At 37.3% G+C, this 20434-nt stretch overlaps 1 protein-coding gene across 4 annotated transcripts in view; it reads left to right on the forward strand.

The window, feature by feature from the left end:
- TDRD3 (tudor domain containing 3) overlaps positions 1-20434 on the forward strand; it is a 123138-nt gene that overhangs the window by 35881 nt on the left and 66823 nt on the right. For all 4 annotated transcript variants that reach the window (XM_067292604.1, XM_067292605.1, XM_067292602.1 and 1 more), the window contains exons 2-3: positions 10985-11069; positions 14045-14110. In XM_067292604.1, the coding sequence (XP_067148705.1) occupies positions 10985-11069; positions 14045-14110 (151 nt within the window). The remainder of the gene's footprint in view (positions 1-10984; positions 11070-14044; positions 14111-20434) is intronic.

Raw genomic sequence — 20434 nt, forward strand, 5'->3', positions numbered from 1 at the left:
TGTCTACACCTTGTCTTCGCAAGGTCCAAGGATGGAGGTCCTACAGCCTCTCTGGGGAACCTATTCGTGTGCTACTTGACCTTTTAAAACTACTGTGTGATGCTTGCAGTTTTCCATTCTTTTGATACAGGTGTTGATTTAAAGCAGGTCAGCAGTTCTGTATTTTGGCTCTTGCAGAGCTCTTGGGTTAACTCTTCATGGTCCCGGTGATTTTTGTTGATGCTGCTGCTGTTCTAAAACCTTTTCTATTGTAATACCCATTTGAGAAGCTTGCTAAGATGTGTATTTTGGCAAGAGCTCTAGTATGGAAGTCTAACAAATACCTATTGTAGAGTTTTAATCTAGAATTAAAAAATATATATATATATATATATGTATATATAGACTATAGTTTTTGTCTTTCTTGATCATTCCTTTTGCACCTTAGTCATTTATCAGCCTTGTCATTTCCTCCAGGCTTCTTGCATCTACTTTGAAAAATATATTGTTAGCTTTTATCAAACTAAGTCACCAAAATATTTTTGATCGGTCTTTCTTCTGACTTTTAGTTTGTTTGTGGTTGGCATAATTAACCTTCCTTTTTCCTTTGAAGTATGTCTGTTATATTTGGGGTTTAAATGTAAAATTCACTATGACTTTACATTTTTGCCCAAACCATTAGTAATAATGAATAATATTGGCCTGAATGATGTTCAGTGGGAAGCCACAAAAATATGAAACGTATTTCTCCTCAGGGAATAATAATACCTTGCATTTTAAAAATAATTTTTGATAGTGTTTTTAAGTATCTAATTTTTCCTGAGCTTTTGGCAGTTTTTTGAAATTGATAGGAACTAATTTTCTATATCTGTAAGATTCTGTCTATAGCTATCTAAAAATGTATATCGCTTTTTCACTTCAACATGAAGTCGTCACAAAAAATGATAATTTTCAGCCACTGAAGCAAAATAGAGTTTCCAATTTGATTCGGAAACACTCTTGGCCTTACATATGTGGTGGTGAGATGAGTGATTTCTGTGGCTGCATTTTGATGTGATTGAAGATTACTTTTAGGTTGTGAAACTTGTTTTGGTTTTTTTCGTTCCAGTAAAGGAAGTTGTGTCTCGTATGTGTCTGTCTTATGTGTTTATAAGAGATTGAAAAAGTGGAAATACAGTAATATGTGAGATAGGCAAAAGTTTTTTAGCTTGATGCTAAGTAGCTGGTGACTGCAATGTTTTATTTTGGGAAAATTCTGTTTTTTTTTCCCCCTCCTTTAAATCCACTTAATTCCCTACTTCCTAACAATTGCTTCAGTTTTTGACATCTTTAATATGAAACATTTATACTTTGTTAGATGATTTTTAAATATAAGCCATCTTTCAAAGTATTGATCTGTACCTTTTGCACTTACTATAAAGCTGAAAATAAAATAGCTGTTTACGTGTTTGTATAAGCCTTGAAGGTAGTTACCTTTGCATATTCTGAAAGTGCTGTTAATGCAATTTAAAAGTGTATCACAAATAATACCCTAAATCTGCAGCTGTACAATTTAGTATAACCTACCACGTGCAGATCTGACAACTTAATTGGTAGTTTTTGTCCTGTCCTTCAGTGATTTCTTACCCGTTCAGTTTTCCCCTGTTTACAGAGGGCAGTGAAAAGAGATGAGCATTACAGCATTCAATGGAGGCTGTCTAATCTGAGCTTTTTGAGAGCACAAGGAAGTGAATTCAAAAGCTGCAGAGCCCTTTCAGAGAGCATCCTGCCTGGTAGCACCTTTTCGTCTCCTCAAGAGAGGCTTCAGCATGCGTGCCCCTCCCATTCCCCGGCGCTTGCTTGGGGAAGAAGGGCGGCTCTCCCCAAACCAGCCTCATGCAGAACTGTATCGCCAGGCATGCTCAAATTTCCAGAGGGTCCAAATCTTGTGTGAGACCGTACAGATGATTGTTTTATGTTCTGCCATTGGGAACGGAGAGATTCTGTTCTTGATTGGGGGCAGCTGGCTCTCATTTTCAGTTTTGCTTACAAAGATATAACATTTGGTGCCCTGAGTGAAGTGTAGTACATTTTGGAAAGAGCAAGTGTAGAATCTGAGATTTCTGGTGGTTGCATGGAGATGGTTAATGTAAGGATGTTGCTAACTCTTATGGGTGGTTCAAGCGCAAAGTTGAATTCGTTCTAACTTTTCTGTTGTGATATTCATTTGTGAAAGATGTAGTGGTACCTGTATCATAACATGGTTTTAAACCCTTTTGTGTTTTAAAAAATAATATTGTATCCTCAGCAGTAGGAATTTTGTAGAAGAAAACAGACTTGGAAAAAGCATGCATCACACTATACATCACACTATAAGAGGCATTGCTATAAACACCTTAGTAATGCAAGTGTTAAAATTAAATGTCTTAAAATGTGCATTCTCTGTTGTGTAAGAACTTGATGAAGAGTATGCTGAAAATTTGTTTTTGATGCTTCATTTCTGGAAGAGTAATTTCAGGGAGGCTTGTGCTAGTGATTAAGAAGAGAAGGGGTGGTGTGTGGGCCTGGAGAGGTGTGAGAGAGAATGATGGACTAGTCAGGCTAGCCTAATAATAGATAATACTTCAGTTAGCTTGTCAAGCCTATGCTAAAGAATAATTCTAAACCTATCACTGGCTAATAATGCTTTTGTATAAGAATAGTCCTTGTCTGTTAGAAACGGATGAAAAGTTGGAGTAGTAAAATAACTAAAAATGCTGACATAAATAATGCAGACTTTGAAGCACTCAAAGTATTGCTGGGAGTGCTGGGCACCCTCTCTTTGGTGTCCCCCATGAGAAACCTCTTTATCACCAGATCCCCTCTCAGGTCCTACTGACCCAGGTATAAGGTACCTCTTTCCTGCTCCACCGTATTGCTGTAGGAGGGGGGGAAAAAAGGCTGCTAGTTAGGGAGAGCAGTTGCTTCTGCCCCTGTGCCTCTCCAGGGCTGAGAGGAGGGGGAGACGCTGGCCCAGCAATAAGGTTTGAGAGGCCGGGGAGCTACTGAGGGAGCAGCACACTGTGTGGTTAGATTGGGCCTCACAGTGTCGGATGCAAGACTAGTAGCATTGCTCATGCAATGAAAGTATTGGTGCCCAATAATTTTGGTGGTGTCTGGTATCACGTATATTTAAGACTTCAATGCTAATGAATTACTGGCCTTTATCCTGTTATGACTGAAGGTTTCTTTCAGCTGCCAGAAGCAACCTAGGATGAAGCTAGTACATTGATTTTGCTTAAAGCCCTTCAGTTGGTTTTTCTTTTCCTTGGCTCTGAGGGTTTGCCTTGCTTTCCTTGGGTCATGATTTCACTAACAACATAGAGTTTTACTGCCCCATAGTTATGTTTACTTCCTCACTGTAAAAAGGGGAGGAGGGGAAGCAAACATTTTGTTTTTACTATATAATGTTAAAAAAATTGCTTTCGGTTGATTTCTTTTTTTAGTTATAAAACTACATTGGCTTTCTTAGCTGGCTTTTTTTACTGAAAGACAAGTGTCATATACATCTGCAAGAGATTAGACCTTAAATTTTCTCAACTAATGCATAAGAACTTAAGCTTGGGAATCCATATTTTATGAATTCCTTTCTGGAGTTTCAGCTTGACCTGAGTTGGAGACAACATGTTAAAAAAAAAAAAAAAAGTGGTGCATGCCCATGAGTGAAAAGTTATATAGCTAGGATAGAAATTTACTTGGGGAAATGAGATGCTGTAGTCGTTGTGCAGCAGCTTTGAGAATATCAATAGTGTTTAAAATATATGCTTAAGTGTATATGTACCTAGGAAGGTTCCTTTCATTTAAATACTGTCCTAGTTGCAACCAAAATTTTGTAATTCTTGGTGTGCTTTCTGGGTGGTACAAATAAGCAAAACTGTGCTAGGAAAAAGGTGTACTTAAAACTTACTGCACTTTTACTAGTGGTATAATACAGTGCATTCTGTTATTTTAACATTTTGTTTTTGCATCTTTGAGGAGTAACTTAGGGAAACACTTTAGCTTAAATTACTGTAAGGCAGTTACAAAACTGGCTGGGTCATATGACGAAGAATGGCTGCTCATGGTTCGCTGTCAAAACGTGCGGCTGTACAAAGCCATTTCCTGGGGCAAGTTCTATCTGATGCTTTCATTAAAGACCTGGATGATGGCGCATGAAGTATTAAACACAGGATAAAGCTACATGGGAATGTGAAGATGTTGGTGCTCAGGGTTAGAATTCAAGGAGATATCGACAAATTGGAGAAATGATAGGGAAAAAAATACACTTAGTCAGTAATAATTATCTGTATAAGTACAAGATGTAGAGCAATGTAAGGGAGGATGTAAGTCTTTAAATGTGGTTGCCAAAAGGAAAGGCATAATCTGTTCTCCATATGTGTGAAGACGACGAGAAGCAGTGGGAGGCAATGCTGCAAGGTTAATGTTAACAAAATCTTCACTTGCTTGGAGGTTAGAAGAGTAAAAGTAAGATTGCCAAAAAGGCTACTGAATCTACATTAGAGGTATTTATCATTCCTGACAGACATTTGCCTTGTGGATAAAGAAACAGCTAATCCTAATTTTGGCAGGACTTCTGAATCCTTCCAAAATCTTCTTTATTCTTCTTTAAACCTAAGTTCTGTTTTGTTTTCTCCAGTAGCCTATATAATACTACATTACTCTTTAAATAAAAAGCTCAGGACTCAAAGGCAAGAACAATGTCAGTTGCGTTCCCAGTGCTGTTACGCAGGTTATAGGCTATGGAGAAGTCTCCTGTTTAAATCTGATTTTCATGTTTAGCATAATAATGTTTTAAAAATGTGTTTTTTAAAACAGCTTTAATGATAGTCCCTCAATAAAATTTCTAACATTGCAGTATAATTCCTTTATACAACTGAAATTCAGTAGAACATTTTGAAACCCTATTAAAAGAGTGTTGCAAGTTTAAAATAGCTAATGTAGAAGATACCTTTCTTCTGTTATGTAGCAATACTGGCACCCAGTGGCTGGCTTGAGCTAGTGCACTTTGTGTTGCACTCCGCTTATATTTTAAGAATTTTATTGTTAAAATTGTTCTCTCATCTTTCGTGGCATTACCAAATATGAAACATTGGAATGCTCTCTACAAATAATTATTTTGCTTTAAAAGCTTATCTTTTGTGTGGCATAATTATATAAATCTGAATCAGGAAGCAGTGGAGAAAGATTATGATTTCAGCATACACACATTGAAGATAAACAACATGATTAAACCTCAAAATTGTTTCATGTGGCTGACATTCAGTTACAGGAAGTACTGTTAAAGCAGTTCACATTTTCTGCTGTCATCAAACTGCTTCTGTGAAGAAGTGTAGATCTGAAATAAATTTTATAGACTTGTGTTTATTAATGTTAACTTTCCTCATTTACTTTTTTCTTTAAACAAAGCTTCTCCTTGTAGAGATAGTAGGAGAAAATCATAGTTGATCTTAGAGAAATGTAATATGGGATGGAAAAAGGATTGAAAGTAGCTGAAGATGTTTTTGCACATGAACTATAAACTACAGATAGTGAAAATCTTGCATGCTTTTCAAGAAAGCTGCTTGTATAAAATAAACCTGTATTAGAAAAAAATATTTACCTGGTAGATTTAACTCTAGAATAACACTTGTATTTTAAACCTTTTATCTGTGTATGTATGCATGCATGTTTGCCTGCACATAAAATATTTGTTTTATCCAGCAGTATAGAGCAGATGAAAATGCATCTTACTTTGATACCGCTGATTTCTTCAGTCTTTCAGATGTATGTGGTAATAGCATAGCAATAACAGTAATCCGTGTATTTAGGTCATGTCCAGAAGATAAAATAAGATGAACAGAGACAGTTGAGATTGGTACTACAGGATTATAGCCCTCAACCATGGGAAGCACCACAGTGGAGGGTGCACATGCTTGTAACATGCAAAGGTGGGATATTAAATTGATATCCTACTTGATACGAAGGAACAGAAGAAAACAGCTCTGTCTGTCTGGGGTATCTAGTATGTTTTGCTATGTGTTACCTATGATGGATTACTGAAGCCTAGTTTTCTAAGAATCTTATAGGGAACCTTTTCACAGAAAAATTCCAGATTTAAATTTATATGTGAATGGATCATGTAGAAAATGCTGGTTCATGGATCATGTAGAAAATGCTGGTTCATTATAGTAATTTTGTTTTAATGATAGCTTCATTGTTGTATTTCACTGGAAGGTGTTAGAATCTGTGTACTTCCATCTCTTCAGTTTAAAAAGTAGGTGCTCTTCTGACAAAAGCGGTTGCTAAGAGGATTGTACTGTTATATGTCTTAGATGAGTGAGGGGGTTCAGGGAGGAATAAGTGAGGAAAATATCCCTTGGGTTTTAGCAAGCATAATGTGGAAGAATTGCAGTAGAAGCATTTATTTTCCTTCCTCTGCCCTGTTTCCTCTCTCTTCTGGTCTCTTCCCCCAAGAGAATGTTCCACAAATAAATATCTCAACTATTTGAGGAGCTTCACGTCCCTTTTTTTGTAAACCTTTTTTTTTTTTTTTAGTCTACATTCGTGTTCCAAGGACACAAAATCCCTATTACCTGACTCATACAACATTACTTATTATAATTCCTTTGATGTCAGTTAAATGGTCTGCATTACTTCAATTTATAACCTTTGAGATTGTTCTTAAAGACGTTTGAGAAAGAAGGTCTAGTGAGTCTGTTTTCTAGGATCCAAAGGCTGTTGCAGTGTTCACTGTTACAGTTAACAATCTTGCAGAGCAACGTTCAGTGCTTCCCCCCCCCCCCCCCCATACATACTATAGTGTTAGGATATTGAAGATTCTCTTGGATAAAGCCTAAAATTAAACTGCCAGTTTGAACATAGTTGGCTCCTGTTATGTCTTTCAGTCTCATCTTCCAGAATAGTATTATCTGAATTGTATGTTAAGGAAATGATTTGTCTTGATGCTGCCAGCATACGAAGATGTAGACGGTCAGCTGCTGGCCAGCCTTTTACTTTTTAGAGAGCTTTACGGAGCTTGCCTTTCTCTCACTCTACTCTTTTTCACTCATTTCTCTGTTTCTCTATTTTATCATTTTTCTTCCCTTCTCTTGCTCCTTTACCTCAACCAAACATGCATAATTCTGAAATGCTTGTTAAAAGGAAATACAAAGGGAAATTTGTTACTGCAGTAGCACCATTTCTGTGCTAGGCTTATCCCCCCTGCCCCTTTTCCTTGTTACTGAAGGGAGAGGCAACTTGGGGTGTAGGTGCGGAGAGCACGAATTAGCCAGGACGCAGAGCACAGAGCTGCCAGAGGTGTCTTGGGCTGTATCAGTTCACGAGCTCCTTCAGCAGTGTGGTCTAGTGCATGGACGGCTGAGGGTTGCTCCCGGCCTTCTGGCAAGAGGAGCATGTTGGGTTAATGTAATAGGATCACTTCATGCTTCACCCTTCATTAGCTAGGATAGCGGCAGGTCCTGGTATCCTGGAAAACGTGCAGAGCAGGTAATACAGGTTTTGTGAGGCACTTCAGCAAATGTACTACAAAGACAGAGCTGCAGTGCTGTTCTCTTTGACTTCTGGGGAGGGTTCTTTTTTTAGCTCAGGCAGAGTCTTTTTCTTCATCTAATATAGAGAATAAAAGACTGAGTGGCCTTATGCTGTAAGGATCCTTCCTGCAGTATATCACATACCCTTACTGAAAGCAGATAGAAAAGGGGCCTCTGTTTTCCTCAGAGCCTGGAAAAAAAATTGGAGACCTTATAACCCATGTGTTTTTTGGGAAGGATTATGCCAACTGAAGGGTTAATTTTGAAAATTAACTCCCTTTTCACATTGTTTTACACTTAAGAGAGGTGGTATGTTTTTCTGTAATAAATACACTTGCGATTTTCTTCAAATACTGATTTTTTTTTTCTTAAATAAAGTAATTGCGGGCCTGTAGCAGGAAATGTTCAAAGTTAAACAATGAGGAGAAAACAAGATAATTTAATTTCAATAAAAACTTTATGTAAGGTTGCAAAGAAAATCTAAATGTATTTCAACTATGCAGTGCTGTGTAAAGCAGTCTGTATAAAGCAGTCTGTATAGGAGAGGTTATTAGGGCAAAATAGAAGAAGATTGGCTTGGTATATGTTCCAGGCTTCCATTAAGGAGAAGAGTTTTGGTGTACAAGGTTTCCTGGTTGTGGTTCGTTGTCCCCCTGCAGATAATTTCTTGCACTCATAGGTCTGGTTGCATAGAAGCAGAACCTGATGAGCTACTGGAAAGTGCTTTTAATTTTGATTCTTCCCTGCAGAAGTCCTTCAGCAGGGTTTTGCTGAGATAATTGTTGATTTGCTCTTTTTTCTAGAGGAAAGTAATTTTGCTCCTGAAAATTTTTCTCATGTATTTAAGTAATACATGCTTTCATGTAATTAATACCTATAAAAACAAAAGAAAAACAAAATCTAAAAAACCCCTCACACTTTGGTGTTTACAGATGTTGCTTTTTTGAGGAATATTTTAATAACTGTATTGATCATTCTTTTGCTGAAAAGCTGTAATGGTTCCTTAAAACAAGGCAGCAGATGTCCTCAAAGGACATTCACTGTTGATGCCTCTGTTGCGTTGGCAGAGATTTCAGTCAGATGGGCAATGCTTTTTTTAAGTGCTGTTGCTTAAGTTAGTACATGTCAAAAATGAATAGCCTTTTCCAATATTTTTGTATTCATCTTTCTGTCTCAAAAAAACCCCCCAAACCCTCACTCTGCTTTAGTCAAAATTTTCCATTTTTAAGTTAGCAGTTTAGTTCATCTCATTACGCTGGAAATTTTCAACTGTGTTTCAGTATTCACTTTGAAGGCAGGGATGGAAATATGGCTAAGCAGTGCATTGTATGGTTGCAGAATTAATAAATTTTATCCTCTGTGGGGAAGTTCTAGTTCTAGGTCAGATTCTTAGTCACGCTTTCTAAATATTTATTTTTTTGTTTATGGAAAACATTAGTGCCTACATATAAACTAGAGTACGTAATTCCATAACAGAATTCCAGTTCTGTCAGCTCCAATAGAACTAAAGAATTACTTCATTTGCATTAGAAAAGGAAGAGGAGGAATCTTTCCACAACTTGCCCAACAGTCTAAACTTCAGCTCCTGGAATTTGTATTTTTTTTCCCCACCAGTACACCTTATGTTCAGTTTTACGCTGCAGGTAACAGAAGGTAAACGTGCAGAATTTATGATACCGCTCTTTTTAGGAAGTTCATGGTTGGTGTAATTAAATCACAATTGAAGCCTCAAGTGTAGGATTTTGCCTGTAGGATGTATCTGTTCCAGTTTCTTCTGACACCGAGAGTGGGAATTCCGTTCTACTTTATATTCTGACTCAAGTTAACAAGATCCAGCTGCTAATTCAAAGCAGTTATTTGAATCTTCAGAGGTTGTAGTACTTGAGCTCTGAGTTGCTCAGCTGACAAATCCTGCTTTCCTGTGCAGCCTAATAAATCCTGCCACCTTACTCTGCTGAGCATGCCTCTCCTGTAGCAGAAATAGGACTGTTTCTTCTCATGTTGTTATACATGCATTTTTTCACCGTGTGCGCTTCCCCCCCCCCCCCCTCGGTGTTTTGTCAGGATTTGCTAGATATTGGTGTCTGACTTGAACAGTTTAGGGGTCATATCAGGTGCCTGGATGAGAGTACAACTGGGATCATTTATTAGTCTGGCAACACTGTCAGGGCTGGAGAGGTTGATGTTCATGCCGTTGGAGCCAGAATCAAAAAGGTCTATCAAGTCTGCTTCCCTTGAAATGTTTTATCTTGTTTATTTGTTACACTGAACTTTTTTTTTTTAAGGAAAGATTTCTTGAAATACTCTGGAATACTTATTTTTAATATGTGTTAAAAAGAAAGCTTAATATAGATTAAATTGTTTCTTTATTCTTTGGGGAATGGCAATTCCTTGCCAGATATTTAGTGCAGTACCTGAATGTTATTTGGGCCAGTACGGTTCAGGTTCAGTAATATATCACAGTAATAAATCACAGCAACCATTAAATAATTGATATTTACTAGTAAATATCAATTATTTAATGGTTGCTGTGATTTATTAAATAAAATGAAGAGCTGTGAGGAGAAGGCAGATTGCCAACTACACAAACATGAAAACTGGGGCTCCTAACAGGAAATTTTAGGAAAAATGAATAACAAAAGTCACAATTTCTGACCACACAAGTCAAAATTATCCTTTTAAAAATATTTTTGAAGGTCAGAATAGGTCAGCCCTTTTGAGTTGAATCAATTACATTTTTTTCTTGGTTTTCTGCTGGACATATTTATTGTACGCTGACAGAATTTTGGCAGGAAATTACTGATCCCTGACTACCAACATAAAGGTCACAAGTGCCATTTCTGAATGTGATTGTGTAGGAGGTTTTCTATTTTTATTTAAACCTTTTCACTGTAGTTGGTTATTGGTACAAGGTAGTGCTCTTCCACTGTTGTCAGTTACTTTGTGGCCCAGGGAAGCAAAAACAAATTTTCAAGGATGGTATTGTTATATGCCCCAACCTTTACCAGCTTAACCGTACAATCTTGCTCTTTAGAAACAGTGTTGCACTCCCCCCCCCTTTTTTCTGGCAAGCGTGTGAGTAGAAGTATGACACTTAAATAGTGAGTAAAGCCCCAAATGGTTGATTTAAAACAGGTACTTGGGGGGATAAGGGGTTACCCTCTGTGACTTAACTTGGATGATGGCCATATCCTGTATGTATGTATGTATGTATTTATTTATTTAAGAATTTCTGGAAAAAAGAGTTTCTTATTCAATCTTGTCTCAGTGTAAGGGAACTGATTTCATGGAGTCATTCTTCAAGTTTGGCAGTTTTCTTCTGTTTTTGTTAATGTGTGCTTCTGATATCACTAGCATAGAAGGTACAAAGTGAATATAATAGTCTTTATATATGAAAAATGTTTGCCTAGTAGGTATTCATGTGAAGTACTAATGTATATATGTTTTTTCTTTAACAGGTATCTTTCAGATGAAGGAATTGAAGCTTGCATAAGTTCCTCTGAAAAAGTCAATACAAATGACATTATTCTGGTTGCCCTTAATGTAAGTTATGATTGTGAACTTTTTTTGACAAATCACGCTAACAATCATATCTCTAATTGCTCAGGTGCAAGTCTGTCAGGCTAGTCAAGTAAACAGACTCATCTGTGTGATTTTATGTAAAGGTTGAAGTGCTCCTACCCCTGGCCCCCTGCAATAATGTGTGAGCTATTTTAGAATTTTGTCTGGAAATACACCTGTTGCAAATGATGAAACTTGAGGGAGTAAAATGAACATAATTTGCAGTAATATTTTTATATTTGTGAAATGTCAATCTGAACTCAAAATACAGTCAAACAGCAAGATCAGAAGTGTTGTGGATGGACAATGGTGTGAAATTATAGTGCAAAATATTAATTGTTGTGATGAGTAAGACACACTTGCATAATGCCTTTAACTTCTGGGCATGGTATTCCTTAAAACAGATGCAATCGGATGGTTAATTTTCTTGTGACATGTACATATTTATGTACCTACAAAGAGGTTTTTTTTTTGATTTTACTGTAGAAATCTGTATTAGTAGTTATCTTTTCATGCCAATAAATAAATAACTTGAAAACAAACAAATTTAACATTTTGAAGGAATCAAGAAAGTGTGTGTGAATTCTTTTTTCTCAGAATTTTAGTATTTACCTCATTAGTAAATATTTGTAGGTCTGTTCCCTGTTGAGAATAATGAAAAGAGGGAAGACAGTTCAGTTATGTATTTTTATGTTATTCTGTCAGAATGATGAGAAGGAGAATTTTTCTTTGAGTAGGTCTTCTAAGTCATCCGCTTCCAGAAATATTATAGCTTGTACACGCTCTATATAGATTTATGTAAACTTTTTCTTTTGTAATAATTATATGTAGTTCGAAGAGGAGAAAATGATATGGTAGAACACTTGAAAAAACTAATGCTTCTTAATGAAATTGTGAAGGAGAATTGGCAGGAATTGCTTTGTGTATCTTAATTGAGATTCAACCACCGTTGGTTTAAGAAGGTATTCTGAAAAAAGTATCTCCTCTCCTCTTCTCATTCATTCTTTTAAGCATGTCTTTGATCACTCGCATATATGCCTGCACAAATTCATGTAACAAGTTTGAGAAGAAGTAATGCAGAATTGTAATGTATTTCATTCTCAGACTTGTGGTAATATGCTGGTATAAGTCTGAGAATGTATTCCTGCTTTAAAAAAAAAAAAAAAAAAACTTCCAAATCACTGGGCTTACCTTGTGCTCACGCCAGCATATACTCACATGCAAAGATGATCATTTGTGCACGTATGTGTGTTGTATTTCCAGCTTGTTTGTTTGATAATCAAAGTAAAATACTCCAAAGCCTGTTTTAATTGCTTATCAATATTTGTCATCAAGCCAGTTATGGTTTTTGATGCCCAGAAGATTAAGTTGTCTGTTGGCTAAGCAGGGAATAGCAATGTGGTTTGGAAGAAAGTGCAAACTGTGAATTTAGATATTACATCTTACAAAATTCACACCTTCTGTTGACTTTTGCAGTACCATTTTGGGCAGAAGAAACCAAGAAGTCAGTTGATCTTTTTCATGAACTTCTTAAAATAATTACCAAATAGATGTAAACATGCTTTTAGTCCTTCAAATACTTTTATTTCGTATAAGATATTGCAAAGGATTTGTAAAGGTTGTCTCCCCTTGCTGCTGCTGTGATTTCAAAGCATCTTGCTAGAGATTTGTCAGTTAAATGGATATGGAACATTGTGGGAACAGTTTATAAACTTTTTTTGTGTGATATTCAGAAATAAATAAGTGACATGACAAGTCGGTTCTCTCAGATGTGCTCAGATTGAAAATCAGATGTGCTTTATCATCACTGTGTATGGTTATCTTGTGCAACAGAAAGTGGGTTGGGCACTTATCCCCTCATTAGGGATAGTTAGAGAAAATTCAGTAAAAGAGCATCCCTGTGTCTTAACCTTTCTGTCTCTAGGGCATCAAGTTGCTTATTGAAAGGAGGAATAAAACACTTGTTTACGCTGTTTCAGATGCTAAATTACAGTGCTGCTCAGTTCTAGATTGGAATGCTAGTCTACTGGCATATATATTAATGGCAAGTTAGTATACTAAGTTCCAGTAGTAATTATATTTACTCCTCCTTCTTTTGGAAGTGTTTATGACCTTATTAAGTATGGAAGGATTTTAGCTTCAATACAGGAATCTGCAGTGGCGTGTTCCTAATGCATAAAGCTTAATTTGTTTTTATTGTTTTCTGTTTTAACATGCTGCAGATTTTAGCCATCCAGTTCATTCTTTTGTCACACATTGCCCTGACCAAAATGCTTGCCCAAACTGTGTGTTGGGTGATGAAAGTGCTTTTAAGGAGATTTGTTCCTTTGATCATTTGAATTTTTTAGTTAAATGCTGTTGGTGGGTATGTTGCATAGTTGCTGAACAGTGTTGTATAGCTGTTTGTCTCCCTTCCAAAAGAAATAATCAGACATTTAAATTAAAAAGCATTTAATGTAAATATTATGTTAACTTTTACTCTGGGCATAACTGCAAAATCATCCCAACATTTTGAGAGGTGGGTTTTTTGTGTGTGTGTAAAAACACAGACTAAAAATGCTTTTCTTTAAGCCTGGATAGAGAGAGGAGGAAGAAGTTTACCTGTATTAAACATCAGAATTGCGTCTGGTAATTAAGCATTATTAATCTTTTTTTTCAGATACTAAAAGTTTTAATCATCTTTGAAAATGTTCTTAAAATGAGAACAATACTATTAAAAATGAAGAACAATTCCTTTTGTAAAACCTTTGTCTAGTTTTTAATTTTGTAGTATAATTTTTGTTTTCCTGCTTTCTCAGTTATTCTCAGTTATTTCTCAGTTTTATGTCGTCTACAAACAGTTGTCATTGCATAATAGTAGAAGGAATATCCTTCTTTTTTCCTATTCTATGGTAATAAGTTTTTTTGAAACGGGATATTTTAGGTTAATATTCTCTTGTCCTCTGTTTTAATTTCAGACAGATTTAAGAACCATTGGCAAGAAATTCCTCCCCAGTGACATCAATGGTGGAAAGGTAGAAAAGGTAGACAGTGTTAACTACCAACTTCACTTTTTCTGTCTTCTGTGATTTCTGTGTGATAACAATGTTCTATGCTGTATTATACTGTCTTTTGTCATTATTTCACATCCAAATAAAGCCGATATTAAAATATTTTATAATATAAATATATTAATATAGTAGTTTGCCCATTAGACTTTAAAGAGAGGGCTCTTTTTTATTTCTTTCTCATCTTTGAAAAGTCTTAGATAAATGTGAGTGTTCCTAGCACCTTAGTTTATCACTCAGAAACCGTTTAACCTGTTTTATCTTGACATGGTATCAGAAGTTCACAAAACAATTTTTTTCCTTCTTTATTGTTGCAAGGGTAAACAAAGCAGGCTAAGAATGAAAGCAAAGCAGCTGTATGATTATGATACACAATGATATACGTTAATAGCATCTTACTTGATTTACCCACTAATATATGTGATTAAGGTTATAACCCACACAATATACAGTTGTAGGTAAGCTTCATAAGGCTTATGTGGATAAACCGTGTAAGATAATACAGCACTTTGCAGGCAACAGAGTTGTGTTACACTCAAAATTTTGATGTACTAAATTTTTGACATATATTGTGTATTTAGTAAAGAATTAAGTTTGCTCCCATTGGTATGCCCTTCCTGTTTTCTTCCTTATGTTTAGCCAGCAGAATATATAAATCAATGAGTTTTGTTTTAAAACAAGTGGTAGTTTTCAATTCAAATCATTATTCTTAACTTCCAAATATTGACAGTCTGTATCGCTGATGTTCTTGGGAAATGTATTTCATTAGCGCTGAAATTCAATATAGCAATAAATCGAGGCGGGCTTGTTTTAAGAAAGAAAGATTGAGAAGAGAGAACTGTTCAGAGCTGTTTGGATTTGTTTTTTTTCCTGCAGGTGCTATTGTCTGAATGGAGCAGTGACTGATGTAACACAGTCTACGGCTGTGTATTTTTCTTCTTCTTCAAAAAAGGGGGGCATTAACATCATCAGCTTATAAAAAGCCCACCTGAGTGATGCTCTGTTGCAGGATAGATCATAGTTTTTAGTCAGACAGCAGTCTGTACATGAAACATAAAACTTTTCCCCAAAAGTTAGTTTAAAAATTTTATTTCTTATTATGCTTTTACAATACTCACAAAAAGATAGTTCCACATTTTATGAACTACTGGTGTTTTATGAACTACTACTGATTGATTGCTTACCTATTTACATTTTTGGACAATGTGCTGTTTCAGATATTTCGGCGCTTACAGCTTTTTTCGCTTAGATGAATTTTGGTTTAGCTGTTTCTCATATCTATGGTTTGACTATTTTTATTCCTCTTCAATTTCCTGTTTTTGAGCTATGGAAAACACACAAAACAAATTATTTTCTTTGCCAGCTGTTTTAGCATTGTTTGTTCCTTAGTTGCTTAATTGAAGTATTACAGAATTTTGGATTTCAGATTATGCAGTATTGACCAGATTCAACTGTATTTTGTTAAACGCAATTGTCAAAGTAAGGACTGTGTGTGTGTGGTAGTGCTTGCCTTAGTTTTGCAGTTGAAACATGGTTTCATTTCAAAGTGATTTGTAATTGTTTTTTCAGAGTTTTGTCGTGTTTTGTTGATTTCTTTAAAGGTTGTTGTTCATTTTTCACTCGTCACTGAAAGTATACCTAGTAACTTGTCCATTTCTTTTGGAGCAAATGTTTTCTAATTTCTATTTTCATTCTGTAGTTCAAGTGGTCAATTAAATGAGAAACACTGTAGTTACATTTTCCTCAAAACTTGATGGCTGTTATAAGAATCTAGTTACATACTTAAAAAGTTTGCTTCAAGTTTAGATGCACAAGTCAACACTTGGAGTTTTTACCATCTTTCATCTGAGATTAGAGAAAGTGAAATTGTCATTTGTTTCCACCAAATACAAAGCCTTTGCACAAAACAAAGGACTGTGCTTGAAGACCATGGTGGTTTGTACTTTGAAATAGCTGTGAATAGCCACCCTTTACAGGAGGAAGCTGCTCCACATGTGCACCCAAAAATACACCTGTATTTCGTAAAATTGCATGTCACAGAACAAAGAGCTGTGACTTAAAGCCTGCTAATGGAAAAGATGAGAAAGAATAAAGAAGAGATAAATGCTAATTTGTTTTGTTCCTAGTTTTATACTTTGCCTCCAGTTTCAGTATGGATGTGATACTGATTTCCATGGCAAGATGACAAAGAGCATTTGGAAGTTGTGATCACTGTATCTGAGCAGGCAGAATTCAAGTTTGGTGCAGTCAGATTAGAAAAGAATCAGATGATCCTCATCCTGAATTCTGCAAACTGTCCCATGAAATCACAGGCTTGATAGCAAATACCATAATATGAGATTCGCAACACTTAGTTTGGTCCTTCAAAATTTTTTGAGAGAAGGAACAATTTTTAAAACCCAGAGGAAAATAAATGAGTAAAAAGCAACTGCTTTATCAAGGGACATCATAAAAGTTTAACTTGGTGTTTTGTGTTTTGGTAAGATGATTGAGTATCAGATCCAGGTCTAATGTGTTTCCCTTGGCTGGAAGACCTGAAAGTACTTGGTGCAGTGCCTCAAGGAAATTTGTAAATAAGAATGAGGGACATGGGCCAAGTACTACAGCTGCAAGGTGGGTTAAAGAACTGATGAAAAGATGTCATCGGTTGTTTGTAATGACAGGAAAATGTAGGGCTAGAGGGAGGGGATGTAGAGTTTGCAAGCACATCAGAAAGGAGGAAAAAATAAAAGAGGATTAAGATTATTTTAGGTTAGCGGACAATTTTCTGCAGAGAAGTTATTTAACTAGTTGTGAAGAAGTCTGGGTTAAAAACTGAAAAAAAGATATTTGATAATTAGCCTAACAACGTTCTGGAACATATTCTTTGGATAGCAGTTGTCAAGACAACAAGGCTAGCTGTTCTTAAAGGGAGCTTGATAAATTCGTGCATGGGGTTGTGTCTTACGGTTGAAGATGATGGAAGACTTGGCAATGGGCTTAAATGGCACAGCAATCCAGTCCAATCCAAACTTTCCTTCTGAAGTTTATTTGATTCAAGGTATTTCTGTTTCCCAGGTTGTCAGATAATTGAGACGGATCCATGGTGATAGATTTCTTCCATTTTTAATAGTTAAAGAGTGAAAATCCAGACTGAGGGAAAGAACGTTTTTTCTTGTAGACAAAAGATTCCTGACAACAGTTGCAGGAGTTTCAAGAAGCTGGAGGAAACAGGCAGGACCTAGGGAAATAATGGCCCTTAATGGTCTGTGTTATAGGACTTTTTAAATTTGGGGGACTTGCATAGTTCTGTGAGTACTGTTAAGGAGCCATGACTTTTCACATATGAACTTTTAGTAATATTTTATTTACTTTATTTTTTAATCAACTGTATTTTATATAGCTCATAGAACTTAGGGAATTATTAAAAAAAAAAAAACACCAACAAACAAACAAAAAAAACAGAAAACCAAAACCTGGGAACCATTGGCAGGAGGGAGATAACACTTCAGCTTTCAGAAAATAGTAATGATTGCAAAGAAAAGATTTGTGTTCCAGAATGACTTATGTTTGTAATTTTTAGCCCAGATTATTAGGTAGTATATGGAATCTTTTGCTTTTCTAACTTTTTTTAAAGTAAAATAAAGCAGATCTGACTACATAAGTGCTGCTACTTAATATGAAATGTAATATATAAAATGTAGGATGTATAAAAAATATTTAATGTTACAGAACTATACATTTAGCATATAAAAGATAGCACTGCCTTTATTCTGGTAGAGAATATAGTTGAGGCAGAAATTATTCATTTATATAATCTCTCAGAAGTAGTCATTTGCTGCTCAGAAATGCTTCAGAAAGCAAGAGAAATTATATGCTACAGTTGTTCCTCTCATCTGCGACAAGGATCAGCACTGCTTGTTTGTATGTTGAGAACGTACAGTGTATTTCCATTTTCCATGGGAAATAACTTTTATTTTGTGGTATTAATGCAATATGCAAATATTTGTGTGCAAGATGACATAGAGTCTGAATGTGAAACGACCTGGATATTTGACCATTAAAGGTGATTGTCAACTTTAGTGTAGTCTTTGCACAAAAATGTTTTATTTGGTCATTTCTATCTGTGTTTTGCATGGCTCTAAAAAATCAGTATTACCAGCATTAACCACAAGATGGCCATGTTTGCATATGATTTAAAAAAGCTGCCCTCCCTCCCCTGCCATGAATATACATGAAGTATTTTTGATGGAATAAAAATGCAAAGACGACTATATGAAGTTGTAAAATGTGAAATTTATTAATGATATTACATTTACGGCATAACTTACCTTTCTTTTGAGTATGTTAATGTTCTGTTATGATTTAAGCATTCATCCCAGAAGTGTTCAGAAAGATTTTTCTTCCTGAGATGAGAAAGGTGCTTTCTGAATCACAGAATCACAGAATCGCTGAGGTTGGAAGGGACCTCTGGAGATCATCTAGTCCAACCCCCCTGCTCAAGCAGGGTCACCTACAGCACATTGCACAGGATCGCGTCCAGGAGGGTTTTGAATATCTCCAGAGAAGGAGACTCCACAACCTCTCTGGGCAACCTGTCCCAGTGCTCTGTCACCCTCACAGTGAAGAAGTTTTTCCTCATGTTCAGATGGAAGTGTCTGTGTTTCAGTTTGTGCCCGTTGCCTCGCGTCCTGTCGCTGGGCACCACTGAAAAGAGTCTGGCTCCATCCTCTTGACACCCTCCCTTCAGATACTTGTACACATTAATAAGATCCCTCAGCTTTCTCTTCTCCAGGCAAAACAGGCCCAGCTCTCTCAGTCTTTCCTCACAGGAGAGATGCTCCAGTCCCCTAATCATCTTTGTGGCCCTTTGCTGGACTTGCTCCAGTAGTGCCACATCCCTCTTGTACTGGGGAGCCCAGAACTGGACGCAGTACTCCAGATATGGCCTCAGCAGGGCTGAGTAGAGGGGGAGGATCACCTCCCTCCACCTGCTGGCAATGCTTTTCCTAATGCACCCCAGGATACCACTGGCCTTCTTGGCCACAAGGGCACATTGCTGCCTCATGGTCAACTTGGTGTCCACCAGCACTCCCGGGTCCTTCTCGGCAGAGCTGCTTTCCAGCAGGTTAACCCCCAACCTGTACTGGTGCCAGGGGTTATTCCTCCTGAGGTGCAGGACCCTGCACTTGCCTTTGTTGAACTTCATGAGGTTCCTCTCCGCCCACCTCTCCAGCCTGTCCAGGTCTCTCTGAATGGCAGCACAGCCCTCTGGTGTATCAGCCACTCCTCCCAGTTTTGTATCATCAGCAAACTTGCTGAGGGTGCACTCTGTCCCTTCATCCAGGTCATTGATGAAGAAGTTGAACAAGACTGGACCCAGTACTGACCCCTGGGGGACACCGCTAGCTACAGGCCTCCAACTAGACTCTGCGCCACTGATCACAACTCTCTGAGCTCTGCCATTCAGCCAGTTCTCAATCCACCTCACTGTCCACTCATCTAGCCCACACTTCCTGAGCTTGTCTATGAGGATGTTATGGGAGACAGTGTCGAAAGCCTTGCTGAAGTCAAGGTAGACAACATCCACTGCTCTCCCCTCATCTACCCAGCCAGTCATTCCATCAGAGAAGGCTATCAGATTGGTTAAGCATGATTTCCCCTTGGTGAAGCCATGCTGACTACTCCTGATCACCTTCTTGTCCTCCACATGCTTGGAGATGGCCTCCAGGATGAGCTGCTCCATCACCTTTCCAGGGATGGAGGTGAGGCTGACTGGCCTGTAGTTCCCTGGGTCCTCCTTCTTGCCCTTTTTGAAGGCTGGGGTGACATTGGCTTTCTTCCAGTCTTCAGGCACCTCTCCTGTTCTCCAGGACCTTTCAAAGATGATGGAGAGTGGCTTAGCAATAACATCCGCCAGCTCCCTCAGCACTCGTGGGTGCATCCCATCAGGGCCCATGGATTTGTGGGTGTCAGGTTTGCTTAAATGATCTCTAACCTGATCCTCCTCCACCAAGGGAAAGTCTTCCTTTCTCCAGACTTTCTCTGTGGTCTCCAGGGTCTGGGGTTCCTGAGGGCTGGCCTGAGCAGTAAAGACTGAAGCAAAGGCAGCATACAGTAACTCTGCCTTCTCTGCATCCTTCATCACCAGGGCACCCACCCCATTCAGCAAAGGGCCCACATTTTCCCTAGTCTTCCTCTTACTGCTGATGTATTTGAAGAAGCCCTTCTTGTTGTCCTTGACATCTCTAGCCAGATTTAATTCCAAACGGGCCTTAGCCTTCCTCGTCACATCCCTGCATACTCTGACAATGTTCCTAT

The sequence above is a fragment of the Apteryx mantelli genome, chromosome 1 (assembly GCF_036417845.1).
Source record: "Apteryx mantelli isolate bAptMan1 chromosome 1, bAptMan1.hap1, whole genome shotgun sequence".
Lineage (NCBI taxonomy): Eukaryota > Metazoa > Chordata > Aves > Apterygiformes > Apterygidae > Apteryx > Apteryx mantelli.